General features: G+C 45.6%; 1 protein-coding gene across 1 annotated transcript in view; it reads right to left on the bottom strand.

Annotated features, from left to right (window-relative positions):
* Positions 1-249: 249 nt before the first annotated feature.
* LOC308345236 (TPA-induced transmembrane protein) overlaps positions 250-14,245 on the bottom strand; it is a 28,628-nt gene continuing 14,632 nt past the window's right edge. Inside the window, exons 4-6 of the mRNA XM_080807220.1 lie at positions 9,205-9,275; positions 5,758-5,939; positions 250-1,740 (exon numbers count right to left, since the gene is read on the bottom strand). Of these exons, the coding sequence (XP_080663346.1) occupies positions 1,736-1,740; positions 5,758-5,939; positions 9,205-9,275 (258 nt within the window). The 3' untranslated portion in view covers positions 250-1,735. The remainder of the gene's footprint in view (positions 1,741-5,757; positions 5,940-9,204; positions 9,276-14,245) is intronic.

Here is a 14,245-nt window from a genome sequence, read left to right as displayed (position 1 = left end):
GACACTTGGGCCTGCCAGGAAAGTGCCCTGGAAGGAAGCAGAGGGGAGGAAGGGAAGACAGGGGTGAGAGGGCACTCCCTGCTCTCCCTGTAGCAGAGGAGGACCTAGTCCGCTCCAGCCCCTCCAGCTCGGTCTTACTCAAAGGGGAAACTGCCCTCCTGGAAATGAAAAATCAGTTCCAGCACCATTCCCTGCAAGAAAATGCCAGCCTCCATCACGCCGCAGAAACTCCACACCGTGAAATCAATGTGACTGTGACCACGCCCGCACAAAAAATAATTTATTGTGAATAGTTTTAAATCCTTCCCCATGAAAGTTATTCGTTACATTCTAAAAAGTACACACACACTATGATTTATATTGGACACGTAAAAAATAAAGAGGAAGACGGGAAATGCACCTATTTGGCTAGTTTGAGGAACCGGCCTCAAAATGAGACACCAGGTTACAATAAACATATCCTCTAGTTAAATAAGAAAGCAAATTCACATTATCTAGAGTCCTGGTTCACAAAAAGACCAGGGCAAATCTAGCCCGAGACTCACGCTTGGACACATCCCCATCCACGGCAGCCCCTCATACTGACGTCCACCTACCACCCATTTAACTGAGATCCCGGGGCTAAGAATCTCTTGTGATAGGACCACCACACTCTCCCCTGGAAAATTCCCCGCAAAACAATTTTCCCAACAAAACAAATCCTCGGTTTCTTCATGTTAGGCCATTCTATGTCTGCAGATGATCAATACAGTTGCTAACATTGTACCGCCTCCTGTTTACAAATTGGCATCAAGCCTCCAAGAGGTTCTTTCAAACAGAGAGCGGCTCTTCCTGCTTCAAACCCTCTTCAATAGGATACACAATCAATGCCTGAAGACACTGAGTTTTAGAAGGCGGCTAGTCACATGAGACAAGAAAAAGCCAGGCGCCAGCATGCACATGGTTAGCAGCCTTAACAATCCTCTGATGAAGTCTAGAAACTCTTAAAGGTCAAACCATCCCCAAGGACAGCAGTGTGTCCAAAACTCAAAACACACAGGGACCCACGTTTCCAAAGGCAGTGTTCAAGAGTCACCAGAGCAATGAGGCGACGAGAAGTAAGAAACACACATCATATTTCTGTAGCCACACGTGACCCAGTAATATTGGATGATGTGCCTGAGGCTGGCTTGCTAAGACAGGCAGCTCCAGGTCATGGAATTAGACACAGAACTTCGCTGCTTTGTTGGGTAAAGTGCCTTCCTCACAGTCTTGCTCAGAGGTAGATCAAATACCACAATGGGAGTGGGAGGAGGACTTCAGCGAGAGATTGCCTCAGTTGTCCCTCACCTCCTGCCTACCCACTCTTTCCACCAGCACAGGTTGGGGGGATCCTGCCTGAGAGGTCACCTTCGCCCTAAAGAGAAAGTGTGCACCTGTGGGTGGAGGCAACTGGCTCTCCAAGAATAGCAGTGACCCCGCACTGCAAGGCCCACCCACCTACCCCATCACCCCCAACCAAACCGGCTTCCTGCCTTTGCCAAGACTAGACCCCGCGAGGGGAGCTCACAGAGCTGGACACAGAGCCCAGAATTCAGAAATGCAGAGTCAGGAGAAAAAGGACGGTCTCCACCCCTCCAGGCATTGCCAGGCCTTCTGTGGTAATTCACAGGATCTTCTCTGGAACACAAAGTGAATTCTCTCTTCCCCAAATTCAGTGGAGCACTGCCTTTGGACACACACCAACATCCTCCCTTCATTCTGAAAAGAGAAGACAGACAAACGGAAGTCACTAATTTTTTGAAATCATGATTATTTTAAAGATTTATGCTTTCATTTTATTTCATTGGGTTTCAATATAAACTCTTCTGCAAAATTGAAATGCCTGTAAATTCCTAACAGAGTTAATTTTCTTTTCAGTCAATATATACACATACATACACACCTCTGAACGCTTTTTGGAAAGCAAATAACAATGCTCATTTGTTTTGGCATAATTCATGATAAATAACATTTTTTTTATCATTCTTTTTTTTTTATTTAATTTGATAAATAACATTTTGATGAGGTCTGTTGGGTGCCGAGGACATTAAATATTCAGTTCTTCTTCATAATCTCACTACTCACCTCTAAATTTTCAGTTTGTTAAAACATATACAGCAGCTTCCGAGAAAGTCTGCTGAGGGAAATGGTGGGGACCTGGCCTGACTGAGGAGAAGACATCTGTGCAAGGACCTAGGGACACCACACAGACAGCCCACACTCTACCACAGGGTCCTCGTGGTTGACATTATGGGCTGGATAATTCTGCATAATAGAGAGCTGTCCTGTGCTTCATACGATGTGCAGAAGCCTCCTTGCTCTCCACCTACGAGATGCTAGCATCTCACGTACACACCCAGTCTTGACAACTACAAATGTCTCCAGATGTTGCCAAATACCCCAGGGGTGCGGTGGGGGTGCAAAACTGCCCCACTTGGAAAGTAGTGGTCCTTGGCTAAACGTTCCAAGTTTCCTGGAGAATCTATAAACAACCCAAATGATTTTCCTTGATACCAAGTAGTCCTTTCAAGGACAGAACTCACACATGGGTTCCTCTACCAGCAGGCAGCTCATCGGTTCACCACAAAAATGTGCAAGCAAGATTCACTGTTCTCTCCGCCTACAACTTCTTCTCTTCTTTTCTCTCACACAAATCTGGTGTTTGCCTTTGTTTCTCATTTAGTCTACTAGCTGACTCCTTCCCATATGAGAACACAGCACAAAATAACAAACTCAGGTCAAGATGTTTAAAATAACTCATGCTGCCATTTTAAATTTGTAAAACAGAGCTCCCCTCCTCATCCCTGGGCTCCCAAACATCCATAAGGTGAAGTAGCCCAAAAAACAGGGGAAGAGGGAGGTGAGATCTAATCCAACAATTCCCTGAGCATTGAGGGCTTCGTGCTGCATGAAATCAGTCAGACAGAGGAAGACAAGTGTTGCATGATCTCACGGGTGGACTTGAGAAAAAACAAACTCATAGAAAAAGAGATTGGACTGGTTGTGGGGCAGGGGGTAGGGGAGCTGGGTGAAGGTGGTCAAAAGGCACAAACTTCCAGTTATAACATAAATAAGTTCTGTGGATGTAGTGTACAACGTGATGGCTGGTGTTACCATTGCCGTGTGGTACAGCTGAAAGTTGCTAAGAGTCAATCCTAAAAGTTCTCAGTATGTGGAAAAATTTTTAATTTCTTAAGTCATTGCTCTTTCATTATTGACAACAGCCAAACTATGGAGTGAGTCTAAATGTCTATCGATGGACGAATGGATAAAAACGATGTGATATATACAATGGAATATTATGCAGCCACCAAAAAGAATGCAATCTTGCCATTTGTAATGACTTGGATGGAACTAGAGGGTATTACGCCAAGTGAAATAAGTCAGTCAGAGAAAGACAAATATCATATGATCTCACTCATATGTGGAATTTAAGAAAAAAAAAAAACAGATGAACATATGGGAAGGAGAAAAAAGAGAGAGAAGCAAACCATAAGAGAGTCTTAATGACAGAGAACAAACTGAGGGTTGATAGAGGGAGGTAGGGGAATGGGCTAGATGGGTGATGGTTCTTCAGGAGGGCACTTGTGATAAGCACTGGGTATTGTATGTAAGTCATGAGTAACTGATTCTACTCCTGAAACCAATATTGACTGGTTAACTAACTAAAATTTAAATTTAAAAAAAAAAAAGAATCATTGTTCTTTGCAAAATTGAAATATTATCTCTGTAGAAAACTAACTGCCAGGCTCACCACTAATTGCCCAGATGATCACGGTGTGGGGCGGGGGTGGTCATGGGAGGGGGAGGTTAACCCTCAGGCCCACACTGCATATGAACATGGAAAACTGGCCTAAGAACACACAGGGTCTCACTGGGCCCCTCCCATAGGCCTCTACCTCTGCTGTCTATCCCTGCCTAAGCGTATCCCCTCCCTTGGCCTGCCTGCCTTTTCTAGGTCTCTCTTCTTCCTTCCACATTTTCCAAATGGTGACAGTGTCCTCTTCCATTTGACTGATACTTATAGTTCTGAAAATACCAAATGGCTCAAATATTGCACACGTATGTTCTAGAAAGTGGACATGGGGTCATAGAAACATTCTCTCCCCCGCAGCAGAAATGTCTCAGAGGAACAGTAAAACCTCCTATTTAGCTCTCGGATACATTCATGGGGCCCGATGCCAAGTCAGGACCTGGGCAAATGTCTCCAGGGCTATCTGCTCAAGGTCTTCTCAAGGTCTTCTTGAGCTCTCCCAGGGCTCACAGGCCACAGGCCCTTCCCAACCCCATAATCTTCTCAACTTTTTCTCACCATCCTCCTCTACCTTCCTCACCTACATTTGGAAAAAGCTGGCAACCACCATAAGACAGAGGGGGCTCCGAAAATCAAGACCAGTCACAACACAGTAGCTGCCACCACACACAGCTCAGGCAGATGCACCTCCCCTCTCTCACCTCTTTACACAGGAGGGGGTGGAAGGGCTTGCTTTCTTTCTTTTCTTCTTTCCTTTTCTCTCTGGCCTGCCTTCCTTCCTTCTTTCCTTCCTTCCTCCATCCGTCCCTCCCTCTTCCCTTCCTTCTTTTCTTTTCTTTTCTTTCTTTCTAAAATTCCTGTAAGGGGAGGTATAACCTCTTCACTCTCCACATAATATGCCCTCCATCTGACCCACAGGCGCAATTTATTTAAATGATCTGTGAGGAAACAATTCATTCCCAGCAAACTAAGAGTTGGCCTTCTGAACATCATCCTTTCTATTTATTTGGGAAAAAGAAAGCTTTCAGAACTGCTTTATAGAACTCTTTGCCTTCTTAGACAAGGATTAGTCTACTTTCACTTCCCATCATAAATAAGTGTCACCAAAATAAATAAATAAATAAATAAATAAGTGTCACTATAACAAACATTCCTTCTTCACATGATGTGGTAACAGGGGTGTTTTCCAATCTCTCAGGTCTATCTTCCGACGCGAGGCTGGCTGGCACTGCGCCTGCTGCTGACCCATCCCCTGATTGGTCTTTTTCATTCATTCAACTAGCATTTACTACTACTAGTGTAAGGAGAGTATTTCTGATGGATCATGGATGATGGAATATCAGAGACAGTTGGCATCAGCGGCGGCCGACATGCCTCTCCCAGCAAGGAATCAGAGTGAGGCACGAGGCCAGATGCCCGGCCAAAGTTCTCGTGCAGACGCAAGGGAGGCACCTGTCTGAAGCCTGTCACCAGGTTTTTTGTGAAGTCTTAAAAGTTCTCAGATTCTAACAAGCGGGTGTCCTCCAGGCTTATTAAATGATGTGCCAATTTTCTCATTGTTCTCTTGGTTTCAAAAGTAGGTGGGTGACGTTATTATACCTTTCTAAAGAAAGAGGCTGCTTTGCCTTGCTCTGCCCTCTACTAACGTAATAGACTCAGTGGCCTTCAACATAAAAAAAGATGGGTTCCCCATGTTGGGATCATTATTTGTTTCAAATTCAATACTTACTTCTCTTGTGAAACCAAGACATTTCCATGGAGCTTACAAATGATATTGCCAAGCTTCAAATGAACATTTAGTCATCCTCATCTTTACAATTTAATTGTTTTTTCCCCCCCAAACACTCTGTCCGCTTATGGAGGGCAGGGGCCATGTGACCTCCACAGAGCGCAAATCTCACCAGCACAGACAACAAATCCCACCCAGCTGCCCTCAGTCTGGCTCACGTGCTGACACCACGACCCTGACTTCCTCCACTTACCGTAGAGCAAGAGAGATGCTGGATCCAGTCCCAAAGTCTCACAGCCAGACACTCCCTGATCATGCAGATTCTGTAGTAAAACGCCCCGCACCAACTCCTTATTCATCCTGTACTTCATAAAACCGTCATCTTCCGAAGGAACCCCAAATTGCAGGTGGAAGGCTACCGTGGCATTTTCACCGCTGAAAGGCACGCCAAACAGAGACAGCCACAAAGATCAACAGAATCCCACTGCAACTCAGGAAACCGACTTCAGCGGGACCATATTTGTACTTCCTCTTGTTCTTCCAGGACAAAATAACAAAAGGGACACTGTTCCAGAAGAAGCTTCTTCTGCAGTTTCCTCACAGAAAGTTGAGGTGACCCTAACTTCTTCCTTCCATCTAGAACCCAGCCTCCAGGAGTCCACCAGAAGAGGCCACTGAAGGGAGAGTGACGACCCAGCTACTGTCAAGGAAGATCCAAGGCTGGCCCCCCACCGGCCCCAACGTCAGCCTTTTACTCTCCCCCAGTCCCCCCTCCCCAGGGCAGGAAAGCCTGTTGTCCTCTGTATTCCCTGCTCCTCTCCCTGCCCAGACAAGCGACCGTCAGAGCTGTTGGGTTCAACCAGTTCACTCCTGAACCTATAAAATGTTCAAGGCAGGACACAGCCCTCCCTGCAACCCGCTCCTTGGAGAACTCCTGAACTCCCACAGACCTTCCTGTGTAGCAGCAGCCAATCAGATCCCCCTGGTTTGTCTCTAGAGTGAGAAACTTGTTCTGTCCCATTTCCACCTTCCGAGCCTCTCAGCTTTGCAACTCTCAGCAAAGGGACCTAAGGAAAAGGAGTTTTCATCCTCCCAGAACATATTTTTCATTTCCAAAATAAAAATAATCATAGGGCTAGCCTCAGTTAATTAGCAGCTTATACTGTTCTTTAAATGCTAGCTCAGCATTTAGGTGTTTCAAAGCTATCCTGTTACTTTGGTTCAAGGAGGCCCAGATCAAAAGCCAGCAATAAAAATAATTAAGAAGTGACCACATCTGACATTCCCCCTGAAGTGGTTTTTTAAAGACCGGACACACTCCTAGAAGCCAGAATCACGCCGCTGTTCCTGCGAAGGACAGGGAACGAGCGCCCTCTTGTGCCCAGAGGTCACATAGGCCAATATTCTGGTTAACGTGGCCGAAAATCTCTTTATGAGCTCTGCGACAGCCAAGCCCTTTGTCAAACCCCGCCGTTCCGATGCACAATATACCACCAAGACTCTGGAGAGACTCGGATTATGGATGCATCCACAAGCAGGCTGGAAATGTAGGTTCACACTGTTAGCCGGCTACCCAAGTTTTCAGGTGTCCTCATTTGTTCCCTGCGCTCCACCTTCCAGTAATGGCTGCCCATGGTCGCCGTCTAGATGCGCAGCCATCCTGTACTTCCACAGGTGGCCAAGGGCTCAGGCTGCCTTATGGAAATGACCGGAGGCTGACTTCCAGAAGACAGGCCAGAAGGTGAAAGACAGGGCTGCCCTGCCTAACCCAGTCCTGCTAGCCCAACCTAATCCCACTGTGTCTGGTCACCCACCGAGGGAGTTCACATTACGGCTAGATTTTGAGGGGAAAGGGGGGATTTTCAAGAAACAGAGAACCCAGCAGGCTTTGCCTTGGCCGCCCACCATTAGAGTGGGCCCGGCAGCTGATGAACCAGTGGGCATTTTGACAAGTTCCTGTAGTGGGATGGCTGAGGCAGAACGGAGGTCCATATGCCCTGGGGACACAAACCCAGCTGCCAGGGGTCTGGCTGTCTCCTGACCTCTAGCGGCAACACATTTTGCGGGGGCAAAGGCTTTTGCTTCTCAACTCTACATTGTTAAAACTCTGCCTGCACCTCTTAACATGAAACAAAATCCTTCCTGGACAGAGCTCCTCTATCCCAAATTCTAAAACCCTTGGATTTTTCTTTCAAATAACTTTTAAAAACAAATTATCTAACATTAAGTCCTCAGCTTTCTAGCCATGTTTGACTCAATTTTCGGATTTTTTTTCCCCAATGTTGATCCGAACCCACTATGCAATCCCACCTCCCCTGGACCCATAATATGGGGCTGGATTCTTGGAAAGACCCTTCCGGTTGAATGTCTTCCCTTTCTCAGCTCTGTCTTGAAATTGCAAATTGGGGCAAGTATACGGAGGAAACTGTGTTGGGCTTTTTTTTTTATTGGCATTTTAATACCAGTAATTTGTGATTAAAATGAGCAATGTCAGAGACATTACCATAAGGGAACATGCACAGTGGGCAGTCCATAAAGAAGGATGAAGAGTGTTGTTGCCAAGGCAACCCGCCATTGTAGGCAGTTTCAGACTTCAGGGCCCTTTCAGTCCCATCCCACTGTGCTAATGCCTGCTTTCCGTGCTTCCTCTCTCAGATATATAAAGATCATGGTATGGGAAATGTATAGTTTGAGAGGAAGGATTTCAATCCAATACTATCTTTGATGGACACAGTTAAAAGGCATTTTAGGAATAACCGATAATAAAGCTTTGTCATGTAAATCTTATCCTAACAGTACAAAAAGACAATCAAATGACTCCTCAAAATGTATACACCTTTGATCTAAGTTCTGTGGACAGAGACAAAAACATTTAAGATTAAGTGATGTAAAAAGAAAAATCATATGCGTATGTATAAGCTACACATATTTAGTATACAAAGTCTGTGTGGTAAATACGCATATAAAAAAATCACAACAAACCACTGACGGCAGTCCATTCATTCAGTAGAAGGGAGTGAAACGTATTCTGTGTATGGAATTGACTGGAACATCCAGCATCCAGGGGTAGTAGGCTGGGGCGGAAGGGAGAAGGTAGACTTCCTGTACGCATGTCTTTACATTTTTAATATTATACAAGGAGCATGGATTCCTGGATTATGTTCCTCAAAAGCTAAAGCTAGTGTATGAATTATATCATTTACAGCACATCATGATCTGAGAACTGTTTTGTTGTTTTTTTTTTTTTTTTTCCCAAGCAAGCTCCATGTCCAGCATAGAGTCCAACGTGGGGCTTGAACTCATGATGTAGAAATCAAGATAATGGAGACCTAAACTGAGATGAAGAGTCAGATGCCTAACTGACAGAGCCACGCAGCCACTCTCTGAGATCTCTTTCTAGTCCTACCCCTAGCTTATCTGAGCATCTGCTGTTAAACAGGAATGGTTTACCCGGGACTGGCTTTTCCTCTCTTCCTTGGGACCTTGTTGCGGCCTATGATTAATCTGGGCTTCACTCTGCTCCTTTGTAAAATCAGGGAGTGGAACTAGCGGGTGTCCAAAGACCATTCCAAAGCCAACGATCTGTGATTCTATCATCAGATCCTTCTGTGCTCTGAGACTCAAAGGTCCTTCTAGATAAACGGTGATGGGGGTCGCTTCCCAGGGAGAGAGACCAACACGGAAGGCTCCACACTCTTACCTGAAGTCCGTCATTTCCACTGAAGTAAAATAACGGCTCAGCGATGGGGATGACGCATACACATGGGTGAGCTAAAACAAACAGCAACACGTTAAACAACCACGCGCATCACAGGTGGATTATCTTGCGTATCACGTGACAAAGCAAAACCACTCATAGACAGAGATTCCAAGCTAGCTCGGAATTCACTTATTCAGACGTTCTAAATGGAGAAATGGGAAGGTGTGGGCCTTACCTACCCCAGCAAAAACTCAACATTCACTTAAAAGAACCTCATTTTTAAGGAGCAGGTGATCAGGCTGAGAGTTTCAACATCTCTCACATGTCATGTGGACACCTACAGCCTTCGTGGTAAGCGGGGTCACCATGGACCCTGGAGCCCCCACAGACTCCGAGGACCCTGGGAAGGAGACAACACTGAAGTAGCTGGGAAGACGGCACAACAGGCCCCTCAGGACCCGGCCCTTCACCAGACAAGGGCTTGTTCTCTCCTTTCCGTGGAGCTTCTTGTAGGGAGACATGGCCATGGGAGCCCCGGGTGTGGCACTTTCCCCAATGAAGGGACCGAGAGGGGCTGGCCTGTAATCACAGAGTTCTTATTTTATGCATCAGATTCTGCAGCCACACACCAGAAATGACACCTGTGTACCCAGGTTTTACACCCACATGTTCTACCGTAGTTAGTTCAGCCTTCCACTCCAAGAAACAAAGCAAAGCTAAAGCTACTCCTACACACTATTTTTCCTCATTTTTCTCCCTCCCACCCCCCAGCACTAGCCGTGGTCCTGAAGTTGGCACTTATCCTTTTCATGCAGGTTTTTATAAATGGAATACCCCCTGGGGTAATCATAACAATTCATAGTTTGTGCTTTTATTCAAATAAAAGGTGCCTTATTCTGCATAGTCTTCTGTGACTTGCTTTTTTTTTTTCACCTAAAATGACATTTGATAGTTGCCCACAACGGTACATCAAGATGGAGGTCATTCACGCTGACTCCTAACTACTGCAGAGATCCTATGAAATGATTACACCAACTTTTCCATTCCCCTATGCAGGTGATGTGCAGCATTTGCAATTTTCTATTATCACAAACTATCTCCAAGTCATCTTCTGGGAACATTTCTGTGCCTCTCTTCTGATACTGTGACAGTTTCTCTTGAGCATGTGCAGAGAAATGGGATTGCTGGGTCCAAGAGTGGGTGCATCTCCAACCCACCTAAATCTTGCCAAACTGTTATCTCAGCACTTGGCAGTGTTCCATTTCCCACAGCCTTGCTGGCACTTCGTGTTACCAGATTTTTTTTTCATTTTAATTTTTTTATTTTTTATAAACATATAATGTATTTTTATCCCCAGGGGTACAGGTCTGTGAATCTCCAGGTTTACACACTTCACAGCACTCACCACAGCATATACCCTCCCCAATGTCCATAACCCCACCCCCCTCTCCCGACCCCCCTCCCCCCAGCAACCCTCAGTTTGTTTTGTGAGATTCAGAGTCACTTATGGTTTGTCTCCCTCCCGATCCCATCTTGTTTCATTTCGTGTTACCAGATTTTTTAAAAATTATTGCCAATTTAAGGAGTATAAAATTGTTTTACATTGTTTCAATTTGCATTATTACAAGTGAAGTTGAGTATCCTTTCAGGTGTGTTGATGAACTTCTTTGGGATTTTTCACCTTTGATTTGCCTCTTGGTTTCCTGTCTTTCTCTTGGGTTGTCTGTTCCTTGGTATCTGTATTTTCTTTATCTGAAGTGTTTGGTGTTATATTCTGGACACTAGCTACTTTTCTGTTACCGGTCTCTTCTCCTTGTCCTTGATTAGCCTTTTCATTACCTTTCAGATGTGGGAATCCTAGCCTGGTAGGACTTGAAGACAGGTAGTTGAATGTACTTACATTGCATTTTTGTGAAACTGGCATTTGAAGGTTAAATGCCTTGGTCTTCTGCAGAGAGCTTCTAGCATAAATAAGGAGGACCCGCCCTTGGATTTGGCTACACTCTCTACCAGGGACCCAGCTCTGGGGCTGGAGTGAGCCCACTGTCAGGCCCACTCCTGCCTCGGCTGAAGCCAGTCAGCCTTGAAGGTGTTTTGGAAGGTTCAGCGGCCTCCAATGGCGCCCTGGTGCTGAGGTGAGTGGCCCAGCTGCACCCATGACGGCTCAGTGCCCTCTCACCCCAACGAGAAGCAAGCAGCAGACACACCCCAAAGAGCAGTGCCCTGAGGGCACCTCTGCTCATTTTGTCTCCCACCCAACTCCAAACAGAATCTCGAGGAGCTTGCATTCCCACGGTACTGTCCCACTGAACTCACCTGGTGACAATTCAGTCCCTTCAAGGCGGAGCAGAGGGGCTCAAAGGACCTACAGTGAGTGCACTTCCAATCTTGTATTTTTGCTGTGATCTTTATAAGAACCTGACATAAGAGGCATTACCACCCCTTCCCTTCTTACTAATAAAGAAAACAGCACGCGGAAAGTGTATGAAACCTGCTCAAGGTCACTCTGCTCACAAGGAATTCAGTCCTAGGGGTTATAGACACTAAAACCCACCTTCTTTACATTGGAGGATGAAGCGAGAAGGAAAGTGCCCTGAGTATCAAAGAGGCAAGAAGCAGAAAGTGGTAAGAACTTTAGGGAAAAAAATGACTGAGTCATCTTATAGTGTTTGAGCCCCCGAGAAAAGAATCCTGCCAGAGGCGATGCAGCAATAAGAAAGTGGCTCCCACAGGGCTGCTGAGAACATCAGGGAGGAGGAGGAGGACGACGCTATAGATGGGATTTATTTTTCCAAGCACTTCCCTACATACACACACATACACACATATACATACACACACGCACACATACACATGTACACACATACATACGTACATGCGTGTGCATGCACACAGATATATACATACATACATTTGCAGACATAAACAAATGTGTTATGGCAGGGGTGATGTCCTTCCAACCTCCTCTATTCCCACTCTCCTCTCCTTCCTCTTTAACCTTTAGGGCCTAGTATTATTTTGCACATAGTCCTAGTCTCTCAGAAAAAAAAAATTTAAGCTAAAATTTTACATTAAGAGCTGGAATGACAAACCAGATCACTTTCAGTGTCCACTCTGATTCTTTTCGGTGACACAGTCCCCTGCTGTCATTGAGACATGTCCACATACCTGGGAACAGTTAACCACACTACTATGGGCCAAAAGACGTGAAAAGGGGGTCTTCTCACCCCTGGCTCTTGAGTCCGACGCTGTGTCTACAAAGCTGGGTGCACACTGAGCTAGGCGCCTGTTGAGTTGACTACCGGAGTTGGGCAGAGTGGCTAATTCGAGACCAGGGACATATATTCCTGGCGTTTGCAAAGGAGTGATTGTTAACGCCTCCATCAAGCACACGGGCCAGGGTAACACAATCCGCAGGTAACCTAACCGACTGGTTTAGCAGAGCAAGCGCCCCAGTGGGAAGAGAAGAAAACTGGCAGTGGAATAAGGGAAGGGCTAGGAAAACTGTTTAGAAGGGAGGTGGGGTGGGGGTGGGGTGAGCCTGGTGGTGTGTATTAAGGAGGGCACGTATTGCATGGAGCACTGGGTGTAGTGCATAAACAATGAATTCTGGAACACTGGAAAAGAAATAAATTAAAATAAAATTTAAAAACAAAACAAAACACATCGGGAAGGGTATGTGCTATGGTGAGTGCTGTGAAGTGTGTAAACCTGGAGATTCACAGACCTGTACCCCTGGGGCTAATAATACATTATATGTTAATAAAAAATTTAAAAATTTAAAACAAAACAAAACAAAAAAGATTTCACACTTAACTATTAAAAAAAAAAAAAGAATGGGGCACATGGGTGGCTCAGTGGGTTAAAGCCTCAGGTCATGATCTCAGGGTCCTGGGATCGAGGCCCGCATCGGGCTTTCTGCTCAGCGGGGAGCCTGCTTCCCTTCCTCTCTCTCTGCCAGCCTCTCTGCCTACTTGTGATTTCTGTCTGTCAAATAAATAAATAAAATCTTAAAAAAAAAAAAAGACCCATTAAAAAAAAAAAAGGCAAGACAATAATGCAAAAGCGAGGACATGTGTTCCACCATCCACTCCCATTTACCTTCCATATCCGGAAACTTCTAGAAGTTGGCCTGAGTGAATGAAAGGAAGGGGCTCTTGACCCAACAGTAAGACTAATATCCCTAAGTTCTCACTTCTGTTTCTGAACATATTTGGTTGGGATCCCAGGTGGCAGAAGCTTTGTCACCTCTCTGGGCCTTAATTTTTATCATCTGTAAACTAGACCATTCTTTACAAAAAAAAAAAAAATGTTGTACAGAGTTCTTTATATGCATCCCATAGGCACCTGTGGATATACAGGGGAAGTGCAGCGATTTCCATTTATCAGAGAAGGAAGCAGCTCGAACAGGCCTGCGCACTTGCCTCAGGGATCATGCCAGGCCTTGTTCCTTTGCCACTACACACCGATGAGCTAAAAATACCTACAGGATCTGCTCCCGTCAGGCTCTGCACAAGAGATATGGCTCTACAGTGAATGATTAACCTCCACTCCCCTTTGACATAAAGAATTCAGTCTGGAACACGTGACTTGTGTGGCTGCTGAATCATCTCATTTCTGCTCAGCAAATGCAAAACCCCAGGATGAAAAAAGCAATCAAGAGGGAAAAGGCAAGAGGCTATTCACTCAGCAACTTGCTCTGGAAGCAGGTGAAAGAAAAAGAGGAAAAGGGGCTCACATGAGGTAAGATTTAAACACGGACAAGAAGGAGGAAGAAACGCCCAATAATCATCCCAGAACACAAACCCCTGTGACCAAAGAAGCAATCAAATAACACGCCCCTGGGTGTCCAGAAACTAACTCCGGGGTGACCGAGATGGACTTGCCTCCTGGCGAAGCTGTCATAGGAATCAGATGGAAACCAGAAGAAGGTGACTCACACCAGTCCACCTGTCAGCTGCAGAGAAGGCTGTAACAGATGGCAGGCTGGTCTTGCTTAGACCCTTACCAAATACTTTTCTGGGTCTGGCTGTGAACCCAA

This window comes from Martes martes (assembly GCF_963455335.1).
Source record: "Martes martes genome assembly, chromosome: 1".
Lineage (NCBI taxonomy): Eukaryota > Metazoa > Chordata > Mammalia > Carnivora > Mustelidae > Martes > Martes martes.
This window is presented reverse-complemented; position numbering and strand designations above follow the sequence as displayed.